The following is a 19,292-nucleotide window of genomic DNA, read 5'->3' as shown; positions in this document are numbered from 1 at the left end:
GGTAAGAACTATACCTGTGTTAAGTCTGCCTGCCCATTTCGACCCCTCGTGGCCAGCTTCCTCACAGGTGACTACTTTGTCCTACAGATCAAGGTATGTTGCACTTTATGTTAATATTAATTAAATAAAGTTTGACAATCACATGAGCCGCTGGCAGGAAGTGAGCCACGCACCAACTGATCTATCGCCTTTTGTGCTCCTACAGTTTGCCCCGTCTCCTAAAGGTAACTCCCGACTTATTCTCAATGCAAACCAACTTCTTCAAAAGTGACAGACTAACCAGCCTTTTCGTGCGTCCATAGAGTACCCTGCTGAGTAGCCTTCATCGGCGCAGCGTGAGTTTATATTCTTGAGCACAAGCATGAGAGAAAACTGTGATTCTTACATTCACACTAAATTACGCATCACCACTAATCATCACTAAAGGACACGATCAGTCGCAAACTCCACAAATGGAGGGTGAATCGTGGCATTTGTTAAAGATTTTTTGGCAGCCACCAATATCAAGAATGTCACAAGCCGATGCGCTCTGTTAAGAACCTTATTATGATGCGTTAAGTAATGCTACGAATGTCACGAATGACGGAGAAATGGCATTTGTGATGCATTGTGCCTTTGTGTAAACCAAATTCAATCAATCAATTACATTTTCTGCATTTTTTACTTGCTTATGCTTTTGGGGAAAATCCAGTTACAAAGTCAAGACACAAGCCTCAAAAATGACCATCCACCTCAAAATTACATACACAAAAACAAGACACATAAGAGGAGGATAAAGACAAGTGATTGCATATGTGGCAATGCATAGGAGTGTGGGAAATTGTAGACCTTGATTTTGAGAGGATAACTTAACACTTAACACTTAACACTTAACACTTAACACTGCTAATGCTTTCCCCCTTTTTAATCCAATATATTGCATTTGTAGAGTTGAGAGAAAGATTGCACTCATTTAGGTTGACAGTAATGTTATTTGCAAAACAGTGAACTGCAAATGATGAGTGTGTTGTATGTGTGCGCATGGGGGCAGTGGTTAGATTATATTATCCACAGATCCAAAAGACCTGTAGTTCGAATCCTTGCTTGAATCCTCGCTCCAAAACCCCAGGGCAGTTGTGGCTAGATATGCAGCTTACCACCACCCAGTATGGAGAGTGAATATGCATGAAACTTATGACTCACATAGCGTAATTAAAGAACAATGAGAGTTTGTAATATTGTATGAAAAGTCAAAATAGCACCACACCTTGCAAAGCCGACCCCTCTGCTGACTCCGTTGGCGTCCCGCAGTATCCGCGTGGAGATCACATGACCCAGCGGCTTCAGCATGTTCTCCAGCTCCTGCTCGTCCATGGACACGGGTAAGTTGGAGATGTACAGGTTGGTGGGGTCCTGCTCTTGTTGCTGCGGGAAGACAAAAACACAAATCTGCTTGAATTATGTCTCCATTAATATACATTAAACAGCTGCTAACATGGGCTTAATGAAATGCCAATAGACCTGCGTGTAAATGTCAATGTGTAAAGTAGGGCAATGTATCACACACTGATCAGGCCTAACGTCAGCTCACTGTGATACATTCTGTATAAGCGCCGCACGGTAATCACAATCCAGCCCAAACTGCAATCATCAATCCAAATGTGAATGGTTGCAATTTGCAAATCGAAAACTTATTTATGTGTTACAAAAGGCTCTGCGGAGAACCAAAGATCTTCAAGGAGTCTTTTCATGTATAAATATTTCAGTCTCATCTAAAATCTTGCATGTTGAATGTTTAAAATGCGCAAAGTGAATGGACTTTAGAAATCAAATTGCAGTCATCTATTGCCAGAAAAGTGGCCATAGATATTTTTCTGTATAGATTAACTGTTAAGCAACAAAAGCCTAAACATGATTGACCAACTTGCCACCCTCACCTTCAGCATCTCCTGCTATTGATTCAAACGTATTTATGCTTTCAAAAGATCCAAATGACACCAAACCAAGCTTGCCAAAAGCAATACAACTGCCATACTAAGCTGAATATGCTTCCTTTGTGAGAAAAGTTGTCATATTGTTATGGCTGATTCATGTGTGCGCTTGATAATGAGCACAATTACAGATTATCCATAGACCTACATTACCCTATTACCTCCTGTCGTGTATCACCACGAGACTGCCGGCTATGAGCCTCTTATAAAGCTGCTGTAATGGCGTTAAAATGCACTAAACAGGAGCGGCAGTGAATGGAAGTCTTGTCGAGTGGATTGTACGACAACGGTTGTGTGTGTAGCGCCCAGGGGCTGCTGCAGGCGAGGTGGATCTGCACAGCTGGTGTCGGTCTGAGCCGGAGGAACGTCGGCCCAATGTGCTCTGCTGTACAACATCTGGAAACATCAGCCAGGGCCTCCACAGCCACTGAGCCATAGTTATAACACTCCATCAATCGGCAGGTAGGGCTGCCACGATAACTACTATATCGTTTATCTATTATTTATTGAATTTATTTGTAAAACTTTGATTTCTGACTGAGAAATCTTGTGTGGTGTTTTAGGATATGATTATGCACTTTTAAGACAAAGCGTTGCCTGAGAGTTGACAGTATCTAGTATCGTTTGAGTCAATAATATCGTTTATCGCGATACTTTCCTGCCTCAATATATCGAACTTCAAATTTGTCATCGTAACAGGCCTATCGGCAGGGAGACACTTGGTGATGGGATTTGAGCAGATTTTACATATCGATTTAAAGACCTATGGAAGTAGCGATTTACAAGTGCATTTGCAAACCTTTTATCTATTTTATTACATCAAACAAATAAAAAATGCTGAACAACTCACATATTCACACTTACATACAAGCACACAATTGATGTATTGCCACTTAGTTAAGCATATTCATAGATTTAAGATGATGAAATGACTGTAAATGCATTAAATGTACATGTCATTAAAAAGGGTTCTCCTCAATTATTTCAGGAGTTATAAAACTTTAAACAGCCAACAGGACACAAAAACACACAGACAACTGGGAAATAAGCCAACATCAAATAAAGACAGCACCTAATATCAGTCCAAACAGTGACCTGAAGGCACCCACACCTTTATACACAAAGCAACCATCTCTGCAATAAAGGACTGATAGCGTCAAAAACAAAAACAGAATTTAAATTTTCCTCACTCCTCCTGAGTTGATCTTCCCACATTTTCATATTTCAAAAATAGTTTACCCGACTCTACCCAACTTTATTTTCATCTTAATAAAGAAAAGAACTTTTATTAAAGTTTGGTTGCACCCGTTTTCATCAGAGATTGCACGGCATATGAAAGTGACTGGGCAATAAGGCTGAAGCATCTTACCCAGAAACGACAGTATTACGGCTTTTGTGGATATCAAAATGGCTACCCACTAGTTTAAAGGTGAAGGCTTAAACCTCGGTATTTCCACAACTCTCTCTGTAGCTTCTTGATACCCAAAATCTGACTAAAATATGGTTTACAAAACATGTTATTTGGAAATCCACTTCCTCCTGCTGAGTTGACTTGAGTGGGAACCCGTCTTTTCTCTGTTGGAGGCTTTGGGGAGACACTTTAGTTGCTACAGTTCATGTAAACAGCGCCTTTAGTCTCTTTATAGACTGTGTGTCTTGCCAGGGGCAGATCTGCTCTCCCCGTCTCATGTCTGTGGGCTTGTTGTTGTTGATCGTTGATGTCGGCGGAAGAGGTTGAGGAGGTGGAGAGGAAGTGACTACCCCTCTCTCCCCGTCTGCCAGAGGAGACTGCGCTCCCTCCTCTGATTAATTAGTCATCTTATCTGACAGGACACGTTTGATCTGATCAGGGCTCTGCACAGAACACCGCCACCGCTCTAAAAGCAGCAAAACTCCTGCACTTTTTCAGTTAACCATTTACTCATCCTAGCTTTGGTTTTTACACACACACAATTCAAACGGTGTTGTGAATGCACCCTCGTACTTTTTTCACATCTCTTTTTCACTATCCTACATTTTGTTGGTTGGTTCTTTTTCTTCGTTTCCAGTTCGCCATGTGCTGCAAGGTAGCTCTGTCCATCTAAGCTAGTTTTGTAGTTTCAAAGCTTCGGTGCTGCCTCTTGCTGCTCTATAAAGTAAGGGTAAGTGGGAGAGTGCTTCGGTTGCATGTAGCTGTGGGAGAAGCTCGGGAAAATTTGGAAGTGCAATGTACAGTGTGAGTAAGCTCCAGAGCACTTCGAATAGTTGAGGAAATAACAAATCTGCTTTAAAAAAACTACTTATACATATATCACTTAGATTCAAAGCAGTTCTCAAACTACACATTTTCAGTCAGTCTTCTATTAAAATTTCCCATAAACTGTTATTTCAATGCAAATCCAAGGACAGTGACTGCATAAAACATTAAATATGCACATATAATATCTATATACACTTTTCATTTGCATAAGTAGCAGAGAGTAGGTTACGGCTTCATTGAGAACGCTCAGCAGAGTTTGTATAACGCAGTATTCGGTCTTGAATGAGGTTTAATTAAATCTGCTTGTAAAAGTCAACTGTACACGTGTCACTCAGCGGCTAAGTCCCTTCGGTGTGCAGCTGCTACTCCCTTTGAGTTCCATTGGTTGTGCGATGTTTTTCAGGATTATGTCAAATAGGCTTCTCCCAATTCAAGACAGGAGGTCGGATCAAAGAGGCATAGCAACTGACTCGCTCGCTCACGGGGCTAAGCTACGAGTTTTACGAGAGACTGAATGAAAGTACTTTTTTCTCCTCCCCTCGCCGCATGTGATGGGGAGAGGGATATATGGAGGTTAATATGCGAGTGTGGGTGAATGGGGGAGGTCTCAATTTGCAGAGGAATTACGGTCCGTGCGCCGAATCTTCACTACGCTTTCCCTTTGATGACGCTACGCACCACAAAGCCCTAAATACCCAGATGAGAAGGTTACACGGGAGCAGCGGGAATGGGAGCGCGAAGACAGGAGGCTGATACAGCTGTTCACTCCACACAACCAGATTTCATTTCCTTTAATGTCAACTTTGGGCTGTCAGGCTGTGAATGAAGCCATAATGGAGTTGGTACCTGGGCCTATATTCCATCATAAATTGTGATGCCAAAACCCCCAAGGTATAAATTATGAGAGAGTAACAGTTGTTCAAGAAGCAAAATGGTCCACTCTGCTTCATCCACCACATCTTCTCAATGTGTTGTTGTGCTTGTGTGACTACTGCTAATAGTAGCCCCATCTCTATAGGTCTGTCCCAGGGCAATTATGGCTGTGGAAGAGCTCAACAATTGGTGAAGCATATCAGTCAAAACTACACACACACTAGATGCTTACACTGAATCCCGAAGGACCAGAGTTTGTCATCTGATTTTGAGTTTCCGCACACATTTTTGTTGAAAAAAAGACACGACGCATCATAAATCAAAGTGTATGAGACGTTTTGCTTGTGAAGCTACAATTTCTCATTGGATTAGGCAGTTCTATATTTTTTACAAATAGGACATAAATGTAAATGTAAATTCATAAATATAATGACAATTTAAAGCTGTTATATTTCTTGTCAATTCAAACCTGACAGTCACTTAAAGCAGAACTAAGTAACTCATGCCCCCAGAGGCCATAAGCACCATTGCAGGTGTCGTAGCATGTTTTTTTTTATGGTGATCATTTTTTTCACTCAAACTTGGCTGTAACTACTGCTTTAGTGGCGCTAGCCCGCAGTTAGCTTTGCCCGTTAGCCTGTTAGCTTAGTGTGTATTGGGGCAGGAAAGGTGCAAGCGTGGTTTTCTGGGCAGAGACACCGGGGGGAGATGAAAGACCCTTGGTTAACAAGTTACTTAGTACTGCTTTAAGGCAGGGGTTCTCAAACTTTTCAGCCCACGACCCCAGAAAATCACTCAAACAACAACTCGGGACCTCCTTCTGTAACATATAATTTATAATAATTTAAGGTGCAAAACATTTAAAATCTTTAAGCATGTCTGTTTGTATACTGTATTTTGCTATTTGGCATGATTTCACTGTCGCTGTTTTCAATCAAATATACATCAACTTCAATGTCAGAAGTGTGAACAAATATAGTCTCAAAATCATCTTGCGACCCCCAGTTCAGGGTTCCGACCTCCACTTTGGGAACCACTGACTTAAGGCACACTACCACACTTGAAAATCACTGGCTTAGAAGAGTGTGCTGGAAGTAAAAAGTGAAAGCAGAGATTGTATAACAGGAAGCTTGATGTGAAGGCAGCCGACATAGCGTACACCCCTGAATAACAGTGCTTGGATGTTTACCCAATACAAAACCTGTGGCATTGTGTCAGCCTTGTGATTTTTGCTGAGGCGTTCGCATCTCCCACCAGTGACCACTATTGAAGAGGGTTAATGCGATGGCTCCCGGCATCGCTGGGCTTTTGAAGAGCATAATGTCTTCACCTTGCTTCCAGGAGGACAGGAGAAATCCAACTGTGCACGGGTGACAAGTCTGAGAGGGCAGGGGAGGCCGCTGTGCCGTTTCCTCTGACAGATGGGCGCACTGCTGAAGCTGACAGGCCCGTAGCTGCTATTTCATTTCCACACCTTGCTCTGTTTACCTGAGTGTAATTTCTGAGAACATTACTATGCCACAGAGGAGGAAGGCAGAGCAGGAGGTAGAGCAGGAGGCAGGAGTAGGAGGCGCAGATTAGGGTGCCAGAGGTGAGTAGGTAAAAATGAGGGGAAAGCATTTTGTTTTATTTTAATTCACGCTTTTAATTCACGTTTTAATTCAATCCTTATATTTGAAGAGTTAAGTGGTGCTAGGCTAGTGCATGTCTATGGTAACTAGTAGCCTGCATGAAAAACCTCTTCATAATCATTGGGCAGTCCTCCAAATGTTGCCATATCTGATTTGTAGAAAGCTCCTTTGTGAATTCCACGTGTAGTAATGCCGGCCGCAGGTAAACAGACTACTGTAGATCAGGTAACCTATAGCAGATCACTCCGCCGCTGCATAGCTTACAACCAGGAAGTGGACAGCCTATAAGTTCTTTTAAATGCAAAATGGTTATATTTAAAAAAAATATTCAGTCAACACAGACATTTATATCGGTAATCTGGTGTTATAAGTAATTTGCCTCTGGTGTGCACTGTGCTTGGGTCAGACTGTTTTTAATGCAGGCTACTAGTTACCATAGACATAGCCTAGCACTAGCCTCACCACAAAACTCTTCAAATATGGATTTTTTTATTTTTTTTAAATCTCCAGAAATCAACAACACTCTGGATAAAAAGGAAATGAGGTCCTATGTCAAAAATCCTGATATATACCTTTAATTTCAATGACTGATACGGTGAAGGCTGCACATGTGCTTTAGGGCTACATGATGTGATAATTGTGATATTGTGATGCTGAACTAAGGCAAAAAATGCATACATTGCAAGAAGTTCGATGAGCCAGAATACTTTACTGTTTACATGCTAACAATCTTGTACTGCCTAAGAAACCGCAGTCTTCACGATCATAACAGTGATTTTGATTAATGCTCCAATGTACATATTGACAGTAGAGATCACAAAAGCAAACGCTACATCATACAGCTTTGTGAATGACATATTAGGATGCAAGGGGTGAAAAGGTAACAGTGAAAAGAAAGTGCAGACTGGCAGGGAGTTGGAAGATATGAAGGCGGACGACATGACAGCAGATAGAGCACATTAAAGGAGGCCTTGTTGGTTTGACAATGCTGCAGGGAACACAGACGTCAGTGTCAGAAGTCTCAGGTTCAGCCGGGGGGATTCTCCGGGCTCCATCCGTTGAAGTGATAAAAGCTACAGTCAGATATGAGCCGTGACCGCGGGCGACGAATCACAGAACTTTATGAAGCTTAAGGGTAATGACAGTGTCACTATGAGTTTACTACAATTTAGATTACGACTTCCTGATTTCCTCTTATGTGAGATTCATATTGAATGGATATCAATGCACTGAAAAATAATATAATAATGAGATTCCCTGAATAACACCTATCTATTAAGTGTATTTTCCTTTTCATTGTTTTGCATTAGAACGCAAGAACTTAACTGACCTACAACACATAATATAATTTATGCGCTTGCACTATGCACACTCAAGCAGCAGATTTCGCCTTTGCAACGCTAATGAACCACTAATGTGTAAGTGCTTGCAGATGTTGGACGACTGTAAAATAGTCAAGTTTATATAGGGCAATGATGACCCCCGTGTGACCCTCGCTCATGGGATTACGGATGGAAATGTCCCTTCAGCGCCCCTGTTAAGTAAATAAATAAATGCTCTGCTTGGTAAATAAAAAGGGCTGCTCATTTAAATCTAATAATCCAATTCCCGTCCACCTTTCAAAAAAGATTTTCAGTGTGGCTTGTGCTTTAAAAGTCTATTTGGCAAGATTTCTCTGGGTTCTTTGCGTGTTTGGGTTTTTGGAACCTTGGCATGAGAATCAATTACTGTGTAAAATCTCTTGAAGAAGTCGTGCCAGTTCCTGCCATCGCTGCAGCTGCTGAGGACTTTCCCCTGCATGAAAGCCTTTTTAACCCACCCCAAGTTTGCATTTTCCTTTAGTTTCATCTTATTTGTTTTTTATTTTGCTTCTAAAAATAGCTATGTCTACCGAACAAACTTCTATACCTCGTCATTTCTTCCCCTAGGTACGCCTTTTTGTTCGTTGCATGACCACACAGCAGCAGCGCACAGAAGCACAATTAAGGAGAAAGACAATAGGCCGGTGTTGTCTGCTGGGCCTGAAAGCTTATTGTAGCGCGGACATATATTTGACAAGATTGCTATACCTATTGTCTCCTATATACAGACCGTTGTGTATCTCCAAGTTTTGTGCCGCTGCGGGAGCCTGAGTCGGCAAAATGCGCTCGACCAACCAAGTGGAAAGGAGATGAAGGCGAGAGAGAGAAGCTTATGGGCACATCAACTCACTTCAAAAGCACGACGTTAATTTGTTAGGAGCCAGACGGGAAGGTATAGCGCTACAAAGGAGCCATCATTCTGTCAGAACTGCAGTCAGCTGGTCAGAGCACAGCCGGCGCAGTCACCCGGGCAGCGCACCGGACTTTGATGAGCGTTTTGTGCCGCCGCTGATGAGAGGGAGGAGGGATCACTCCGCACGTCGCTCTGTAGAGGCTCTTGTCAAATGTTTCCTCAACACTCCGCTCTTCTGTCTGTTATCAAGTGGCTCTTTGACTGCCGACTTCATACACTTCTCATATCTAATGCCAGGCTGTACACAGTGTCCCCGTTCCTGAGAGGGGCTTGGGCCATTCCTGCCGCCCATTTCGGAAAGTGGAGTGGTGACATTATGCACGATCGCAAAGGAAAAAGACCAACTAGAAGTGGTATGGAAAGCGCAGTTCAATCCCAGCTCCCATCCTGTGTGTCCTTGGGCAAGACACCTAACAAGACACCTAACCTGTGAGAGTTTCGAGCATCCAAGAAAAGAGGAAAATGGCTTCTTCCAAAAACTCAAAAGCATTTGTTAGAATTCCAGCCTCCTAAAATACTAACAACCGTAATCTAGGGCTGATGCCAAGAAGAAAGAGAAAAAGAGCAGTGTGCCCTGTAGTAGCTTCAAGTTGATCAAAGCGGACGAACAGATGGCATTACTTTGTAGGCATCCGTCGTCTCCCTACATCTGACAGTGCGGCGCAGAAACATGCGAGATGTAAAAACGCACATTATGAAACATATGCGCCGATGTTTCGAACCCAGGCGGCCTCAATCACACAGCAGCCTGTATAGAAACACTGCGGTACATATGCTGCCGGCTGGAGGCTAACTACATCAACTTTCCCCATTCGAACCGTCTGTCTCAGACAAAGCAGTGTCAGTTAAGTGTGCGCCGTCACCTCGGGCGGCCATTTTGTGCCCAATTAGCATATTATATTTAAACAAACAGCCGGAAACACCTGCCACTTCACTGCAATGACAAACATGTGGCAATGAGAGGCAACTGATGGAGTGGAGGCAGAGTGGAGGTTTAGCAAGGTTTAAGGCATGACAGAACAAACAAATGGAAATATAGTTTGGTTCACTATGTTTACATTTCCACTGGGATTTTCATGGAGAGAATGAAAACTGTATATTTCTGGAAACCTTATGGTCCACGCAATGAGGAAAAAACAATGTTTCTATTTGCCTTTGGCATTTGGTCAGATTGTGCTAAATTGTTTGTTTGTTTTTCTTTCTTTTTTACACATCAGAGCAAATGGAAACATTGTTTTTCTGATTGCTTATTTAATAAAGTTTTCAAAAATGTAGTTTTGATACTCTTCACAAAAATTATAGTGAACCGGACTAATAACGTGACTCAACACTTAAAGGGACTATACAGAGTTAAAAAATGTTAGAATTAAGTATTTTCCTCCCCCTTCATGTTCCAGTCATGACCTAATGTGTAGAATGAGTCCAGACCTGTTCACCACAACTGCCTCTAAAATCCTGCACTGTCACTTAAAAAGTTGTTCATTTGGGTCTGAATTGCCGTTATGCACGAGCTAAATAAAGAACCTGCAGTTACGTGTAAGACCTGAGGTGGCAGTAGAGAGCATAAAAATGACCTATTTGCATCTAGTCCCTTTAATGTATATATTATTAAAAGCAAATATTATTCTTCATCAGTTAAGTTTGCAGAGCAGTGCTTTGCAGACCTTCAACTCAAAACTTAGACCAAAAATAACATTTTCACTATGATATGGCAGTGGAAAGTTGGTTCCCTTGGACTGGTCTGGATTGCATTTATGTGCCATATAGCTAGAGGAGAAATAAGAACAAAACACATTACTGAATATTCACATTTTTGCCACTGCAATATGCTGGCCTATAATTTTGAGCAACCACTAATCTAAAATACAAATGCGTTGGACCTCTGGGGAATATCATTTCCATATTTTGTTTTGGGATTGCATGGTTATAAAACTGGACACAGATATGCAAACTCTAAAAATCATGTACTTGGTGGTGAAAGACCCAGTATTTGTGAATGTAATTCGGCCTGTCACAATAACAAAATCTGAAGTTCGATGTATTGAGGCAGGAAACTATCGCGATAAATAATAATAATAATAATAATGCCTTACACTTGTATTGCGCTTTACAAGCCTGTATTACCAAACAATATTATCTAAGCCCTTACAATGCCACAGAAACTAAATTATAGACCAAAATGCTGTACATTTGGAGTTAAGCATCTCACAAACAGTTTCTAATATGAAGCTGAGCAGTTGTGTAACTCTGATTTAATGAATGCAATCACCTGAGTCCAGAAACACGCAGAATTTCTCCAAATAAATCTGCCAGCACAAAGGTTACTCCACAACATCATCACTCAGGAGTCCTGCTGCCAACCCCAACGCCGCACCATCCATTTGCAAAAGCCTACTGATCACCGCCTCATCTTTTATGGATAGCTCTCGTCAACAGATGGCGGCTTATAATATCTCCATTAATTAACCTCCCCGTAGCATTTTCAAAAACTAAGAACTTCCTCCAGAGTTTATCCAGAGGCACAAAGGCTGCGTTATGAAGATATAAAGAGTGGCGAGTGAAGCGTAGGTGTGTAGATTAGTGCTTCATTGGTCGGTGCCGTGTTCAATTTGGCCCGAGCACGGCGCGGCATGATTAAATAAAAACCTTACAAATTAGCCTACGTGGGCCCAGAGCACAGCTTCGTATAATATTGTTCGAAAGTCATGGGCAAGTTTTAAAGTACAAACAAGTCGTATCAATGTGCGGGAAAGAAGACACATCCTGCTGTAGCAATAGGAGAGTGTAGACCAATGGCAATGGTATAGTCTAATCTAGTCTAAGCGTCGAAGATGGGACTCAAACTTAGATCTATTTTATTCATTTTAGTTTTACTTTTGCATCCACTAAGAATTATGATCTCTGCAGCAGGTGAGTGGGACGGTATTGTGCAGGTTTTTAGTGGAGGAAACCAAAGCAAGACACAAGAGGAACATTCAAAGTCCATACAGAAACACTCCAGTCTAAAACAGCTATTACCCCTCAACTCACACCTGAACAGAGCACGTTTTCTCCACTTTTGGCTTTACCCAAATCGAAAAGCTTCTTGGAAAAAAGTGTGAAAATAGCAACAAAAAACGTGACGGAAACGAGGATGTAAGAGTCACAAAAACCCGACAAAAAAGTGACAAAAGAGCAACATAAAAGCATCAAAAAAGCAACATTTTCAAAGAAGTGACACAAATGTGATGGAAAAAGTGACGAAAAAGTGATGAAAACGCAACAATAATGTGGCAAAAAATGCAACAAAAAAAGTATGAAACAGAATGTCAAAAAAGTGACGACAACAATGCGAGGAAAAATATCCTTCTAGATCAGTTTTGTAGGTCTTAACTTTCAAATCAGGGCTTTCGCTCTGGCCTGTATATGGTAACCTTTTAGATATGGATAAAGCTGATAAGAGGATATGCACTCGGTGAAGGCGAGGGTTATGAGGTTAAAGGTGCACTATGCAACTTTTTATGTAAAAAAAAGAAAGTTCATATTAATACGTATTTGACCTTTCAGTGTGGGTGGTTAGCTTAGCGCCTTTACTTTCCATCGCAGTGGCTCCTCTGATGCTTCAGGAATTAATTTTATTTAATGTTTTCTGTAGGCTTTCTGAATAGAAGGTATATGTAACCATGGAAACGATTCAATCAGCAGAGAAAATCTAAAAAACAATAGATCCTGGAGCGTCGTGCAGGCCATCGGGATGGTAAGTAAAGGTGCTATGCTAAACACCCAAGCATCTGCTGGGGCACTGAAAGGTCAAATACGTATCAATATCAACCTTTCTTTAAGATAAAAAGTTGCATAGTGCACCTTTAATAATCCATTACTGACAATTCAAATATATATGTCTAAAGGATAGGATAGGTCTTTATTGTCATTGCAAAATGAATCACAACAAAATTGTCAGAGCACTCATAGCTGCATCAAATAAAATAAATAAATAATGCTGACTTATTTGCAAACCAATGCATTGTACAACGCTGCACCATTACAAAGTCTAACATCAATTCAAATGTCAATCATGTCCTGTCGTGTTCAGGAGAATGGTTTTGCTCGTCCACATTAGTCTGAAATGATAGATACAGTGTAAGGAACAAAAGCTGGTGATACATTATTGAGGCTGGTGGATATGCTAACGCAGCGGTGGGCCTTTGTTGTGCGCTCTCGGCTGGTTCTCCGCTGTCTGCTGCTGGAGCTGGTGAAATATTCATCCGGCATAAGGCACTCTCAGTCCTCTGGCTCCGAGCAGGATTTGGGGGCGTCCCGAGATGTGGCATTTAGCTACAAAAGGCTGTATGGGACCTTAAGGACGCTTATGAGACGACTGAGGTGACCCGTTTTGTTTTAGGAACAACTTTAATGATATAAATCTGCAGATGATATTTTAAAGTGGGGGTATTATGCTTTTTGCAGGTATTAGGCAATGATCTCAAGATATTTTTTAATCACTAACACTTTGTTGATAAGAAAATGCACCTAAAACCACTGTACAACAGATCCAGTAGTTTCACTTTCTGCTTGCCATCTTCACCATAAGCCCCTAAACAGTAAAAAAAAAAAAAAAAAACTGCCGGCATGTGTGACTGTAGTGAAGCTATGGTGAGTGTTTTTACTCCATGATGAAAGGATTTAACTTAGAAAGAGATCAAGAGATGTGGGAAGCATTTCCTGGAAACGTAGGACCTCAGGAGGATCTTTCTGGGAATACGAGGAGCTTTCTCTGAGGCGTCTTCGCGGTGCTAAGAATAGCCACTGGGGAAGATTCAAAGATTACTCAAAGATTACTGAAAGATGCGCAAGTGGCTCCAAACGCTAGGTATGTTTTTGATGACAACTTCATAAGATGCTTGAAAGCTTTAAAAGTATTTTTTTTTGCACAAAACTAATGTGCAAAATGTGAGTATATCAAGAACATTAAAATTCATCCACAAAACTTAGCTAGGAGCAAGCATGCTGTCACATCTGACAAATTCAGATTCATCATATCATGCCATTATTATTTTGAGCTTGAATTTGCAACATTATCAAAGCTCTACAGCTACTAGCTGCCAATGTGCGCCCAATCAAAACCCAATATACAGTGGTATAGTTACCCAATGTGAGTGAATTGTGTGTGTACATTAGTATGAATGAATGAATGAATGAATGTTTATTCGGTTACAAAAACATAAAACAAAAGGTACAGTATGTACTGCAAATTAATCACAGACAAGGCGGGTAACCGAAAAGGTGTAGGCTGAAGCCGTGGCTTATTTTTCCTACCCTGTTTACAAAACAACAAAACAACATCTACCCATCAAAGACGTTACAAAAAAAACCAAATGTATACAATATATTATATATATACCTATACATTCACGCATAAACAGTACACATATTTTTTCTTCTTTACTAAAATAATAATATGGTATGGTAGTATGACAGTATTGCTGTTCTTCTATTCAAAAGGAGTTGCGCTAGAGATCAGCCTTGTCCTGTCTGTTTATTCAGGTTTATTAGAAGTTTTATGAATGACCCAAATCGGTGGTTCCCTGACCAATCACTCACTCACCTACACACCACATTCATACAAAGGCAAGTTATGTTTATTTTGTTATCGTCTTGGCGACAGCTGTGTGCAAAGGGACCACACCTTCTTCACCAAATAGACATAATACTCCTAAAGCGTGTGCGCCATCACTGTCACGGCTCATACATTTTGATGGCGGGTTAATGTGAATTTAAACAGGTCGATACGCGCTTCACCAGCTTAATCACGACCCCTGATTTGATTTTGTATCTCCTCTTGGTGAGCTAATATTCAAGAGATTAAAATTTCATGTGGCACTCATATCAAAAATCCATTATTAACACAGAAGACATGCACACGGCCTTCGCCCCGGCAGAAATAAGACAAACTTTGTATCAAAACAACAGTCAAGATGAACATTTAAGGTGGACTTTTTTTTTTTTTTCATAATCCAAGGTTATGTCCGCGGTCAGAGCTTTACGGTGGGGCAACCTTCACACGAGTGCGTTTCCGTGTTTGGTGATATATTTTCATCAGGCTAACCTTCATATTTTTCCATTAGGGTGTTTGCTACAACAGCTCATTGTGTTGTCGCCAGGGTAAATGCGTTTTCCCTTCTTATGCATCATTCATGATATCATTTTCGAGATTGAATTCCTCCTGGCTGACATCAAGCAGAGGCGAGCGGCGTTGGCAAGGCAAGAGGTAAAATTTGTACCAAGAAAAAAAAAAAAAGGACAGGTATTTCCAAATAGTTCTGGAAGTAAAAGTAATCAAGAAATTGTTACCTGCGTCTACTATAAACAGAAGTGATTGTGTGCCTATAATTAACACTATAGTAACACTATAGCTCTTAACTACTACTGTTACTGCTATTATTAGCAAGAGCGTTAACTAGAAACTAATACGTAAAGCTTTTTTGTAGATATTTGGTAATATTTTCAACACATCTTTCAAACATGTGTTCATGTATAGCCCAATATCACAACAGGAATGACCTCACAGGGCTGCACCGATCACTAAAACAGTGAAACAATGCAATGCAATGTCCAAGCAAATGTAGTGTCCAGGCAAACATAATGTCCAGACTTTCCTACACGGCAAGGAAAAACTCAAAAACCCAGTGTGAGAAAAGAGAGACCTCGGGGAGAACCACAGAAGGAGAGTCCATCTGTCCAAGCCTGTCTGTCCATCCACTCCCATGGACGAACAGGCAGATAAACTCAGGGCTGATGGGAGTCCCTCTGCACTCAGGGCCAGACCGTGGAACAACTGAGTCTCCTCCCCTCGCTCCCGATCAAAACATCTTGTAACTGAAGATATTTCCATGGTTACAAATAAAAAAAATCCTTCATTTTGTTCTTGCAGCCTCTTATGACGTATGAATGAGCCTTATGGCACACGTTGGGAGGAGTTGGGAGGCAGACGTTGCAGCACTTCGAATAGTCACGGTGGAAAATTGAAAGATTACTAAAACAAGTGCAAATGGCTAAGGGAACAACAATCTGACAAGGCGATTTTTCATAATACTTCACCAAGTTAACACATATTTTCATTGATCTTGTTTACTAGTGTATACAGTATATAACCCACAGGTTTGGGATCACCCAGGCCAGTTCTACAGCACAACAGTTTTTCTAATCATCCCTCTAACACAATTAGCTAACACAATCTACCATTAGAACGCTGGAGCGACGGTATTCCACTAAAAATTGCCCAGTTCCAGCTAGAGTAGGCATTCATCTGTTACCCCTATAGAAAAAGGAGTGCTTTTCTTTCAAAAATAAGGACATTTTAAGTAACCCCAAACTTTTGACTCATAGTGTATGACTCCTGATTTTCAAAAAGCATAAAAATGTTGCAAGCTGTTGTTGCTGTCATCAAACGAAAGTAGTGGTACAGACAAAAGCGCTGAGTGTTTTGCGGCTAGTTAAGAGTATGGCATGCAAACAGCATTACAACAGTATAGCACTTCTCATATTGATTTTTTTTTAACCTAACAACCACTTGGCCTTTTCCACATCCTTTCATCTGCGGACTTCCCACTTCACATGCACCATTCACTACCGGTCAAGCTCCTCCAATCAGGAATACAAGTACCGTGGTTAAAATTGTGTGCTTATCCGCGAACAAATCAATGCATAAATAGAACGGTAATTTTGTTATGCTGCTTTTGTTTAGTTGTGGATTACAATGAGATGCGAGCGATTGCCCTGTGTGATTGCATCCAGTGGAGCAGTACGAGCACTACAAAAGCACTCAGCATGTGCAAAAGGTTACCCCGATTGCAGATATATATGTTTTTTCTTTTACAGAGCGCAGTTAAAAGGCCGGCAAAACTGCCCATGTGTTCAACATGCCACAAAGCCAGAGTCACAGGGGCCGTACGCTGTTCTTCAATGGTTATAGGCCTTAGCGGGAGCACTCAGAGGGGCGAGCCGCTTCATAAAACGGTCATGCGTGCTAGCTTGGCGGTACATGGGTGAAATGGGCCGTGGAGGGAGATCTTAAGTGACTTCAAAAGGCCGTCCATGTGCACTTTCTCCCTCGGCTGCGGCATGTGGGAAAGGAATGTGGCTAATGTCCTCTCGGAGTTTAGGGAAAGAGATAAGGCTTAGGACAAGAGATCAAAAATGTGGCCCACAGTTAGAGTTTGGCAGAATTTAAATTGGAAATGAAAATAAAAAAAAGTGACATGAATGACTCTGACATGAAACCAGAATTAACTTTTATTGACGAAAAAAAAGGGTGAATCTTGCAAGCCTGAGAACACCATCCCAACTGTGCAATACGGGGTGGCAGCATCATGCTGTGGTTTTTTTTTTGCTGCTAGAGGAACTGGTGCACTTAACATGAAGTCTTAATCATGAAGAAAGAACACTATGTGGAAATATTGGAGCAACATCTCAAGACATCAACCAGGTTTGACACAAATGGGTCTTCCAAATGGACAGTGACCCAAAGCATATGGCCATACTGGTTACAAAATAGTTTAATGGTAAATGGTCTCAACTTATATAGCGCTTTTCCACCTACATTAGGCACTCAAAGCGCTTTACAGCAAGGATCCACTCACCCATTCATACTCTCATTCATACACCAATGCACGCAGACACTGGGGGCAATGTGGGTGAAGTGTCTTGCCCAAGGACACGACGACAGTGTGCACTTTCAGGAGGTGGAAGTTTAAGGATTACAAATTCAGTGTTTTGAAGTGGTCATCACAAAGTCCTGTCGAAAAAATGCATATATGTCTTTTTATATAGTGTATGTTAACATCTGGTACTCGCAAAAACATATGGACTAAGCTAGAGATAGTTTAAACTAGACAAAATAGTCATTAATTGGGCTATTTTTGTGGGTTTTTATATTTTTGCACTTTTGTCTGTTAAAGAATGCCTTACGCTTCGGTACATTGGGTTTTCTTCCTATGCAAGACCAAAAACTGATAAAACAATCTAACATCTAAAAGACACAAACCACTCATCGTGTTGTGTTTGTCCCTAAACACAATGATTCTTTTGCAGTCTTCCCGCTTCCCAAACAAAAGACCACAGACACGAGCCGACAAGGACAGAAACAACGCACTTCGGTAAATGTGCTCAATCAAATTTGAAAGTTCATCAGCACAAAACACTGTGAAACAAATGGCTTAGGTACAGAAGTGCTTTGGCATCTTACAAATAATGACAGCACGTCAGGAAAACAGATGATTTGGATTTTGCATCAGGACAGTCCATTCATTCTGGTTACCTGTAAAAAGCTAATGACCACAATAATGGCTCATGCATTAACTTTTAAGCGATAAGGCCTGTTGGCTTCACTCCAACTCCTCAAAACCTCACAGAGTATTTCTTTTTTTAAACAGATCAAACCGACGCATGAGTCCACATCTTTCATTCTCCGAGCGAACCCTTCAAAGCCTCTTTTTTTCCATTGTGCTTTTAGCCGCAGACAGCAGCCATATGTTGACAAGTCAGCCTGGGCGTTAAGATGACAGGTAGGATGTGTGAGTGCCACAGCATCATCAGGAACGGCGCAGTGACAAGCGCTTTGTTCGCGCGCTCACTCCATCACCTGCTCGGCAAATGGAAGGCGCGATGCAATTTTCACTTATGAATCTACAGCAAAAGCAAATAGCGTACGCTGTTCGCAAGGCTCCCCAAACGCACACGCGGGATAACTAGCTCAGGTCATGGACTCATTTGTTATGCCTTAATGTGTCACCAGTCACCGGGGGAACACTGAGGGCTGTCGCATAAAAGCTACACAATAGGGCTATAGCGCCGCACGTCTAAGTACAGTTGAAATAGAAGCTCGCCTCGACATTGCCACGAGAAATGACAACAATGACAACAATGGCGCCAGGCAGAAATATTGAAATATATATTAAAGAATTATTTCTCGATGGAAAACAGCGACAACAAAAGTAATAAAAAAGCAATAATAGAAGCGAGGAAAGCCACTCAGAACAAATCAACATTTATGTGACACCGTCAGGCTCAGCGGCGGAAAAAATGTGACAATATTCAATTATCAAAGAGATGCGGAGTATTAGTTTCCATTTCGAGCGTAAAACCACAGAACGAATATGCACATTTTATTATATCCGACCAGTAATCACTTATTGGAAAAGATACAGCTTTCTTATAGGGCACATAATGAATACAGAAATGTTTAAGGGGCACCTGGAGAGACCTCTGCCAAGGCGTTAGAGCATTAAAGCAACAAAGATCTAGTACTTTATGCTCCACAATCAATGT

At 41.3% G+C, this 19,292-nt stretch overlaps 1 protein-coding gene across 2 annotated transcripts in view; it reads right to left on the bottom strand.

The window, feature by feature from the left end:
* The window catches only part of rbms3 (RNA binding motif, single stranded interacting protein), a 269,538-nt gene that overhangs the window by 101,259 nt on the left and 148,987 nt on the right, over nt 1-19,292 (bottom strand). For both annotated transcript variants that reach the window (XM_079570999.1, XM_079571000.1), the window contains exon 5: nt 1,247-1,404. In XM_079570999.1, the coding sequence (XP_079427125.1) occupies nt 1,247-1,404 (158 nt within the window). The remainder of the gene's footprint in view (nt 1-1,246; nt 1,405-19,292) is intronic.

This window comes from Gobius niger (assembly GCF_951799975.1).
Source record: "Gobius niger genome assembly, chromosome: 14".
NCBI lineage: Eukaryota > Metazoa > Chordata > Actinopteri > Gobiiformes > Gobiidae > Gobius > Gobius niger.
The sequence above is the reverse complement of the archived record's forward strand: the minus strand, read 5'-3'. Positions and strand labels throughout refer to the sequence as shown.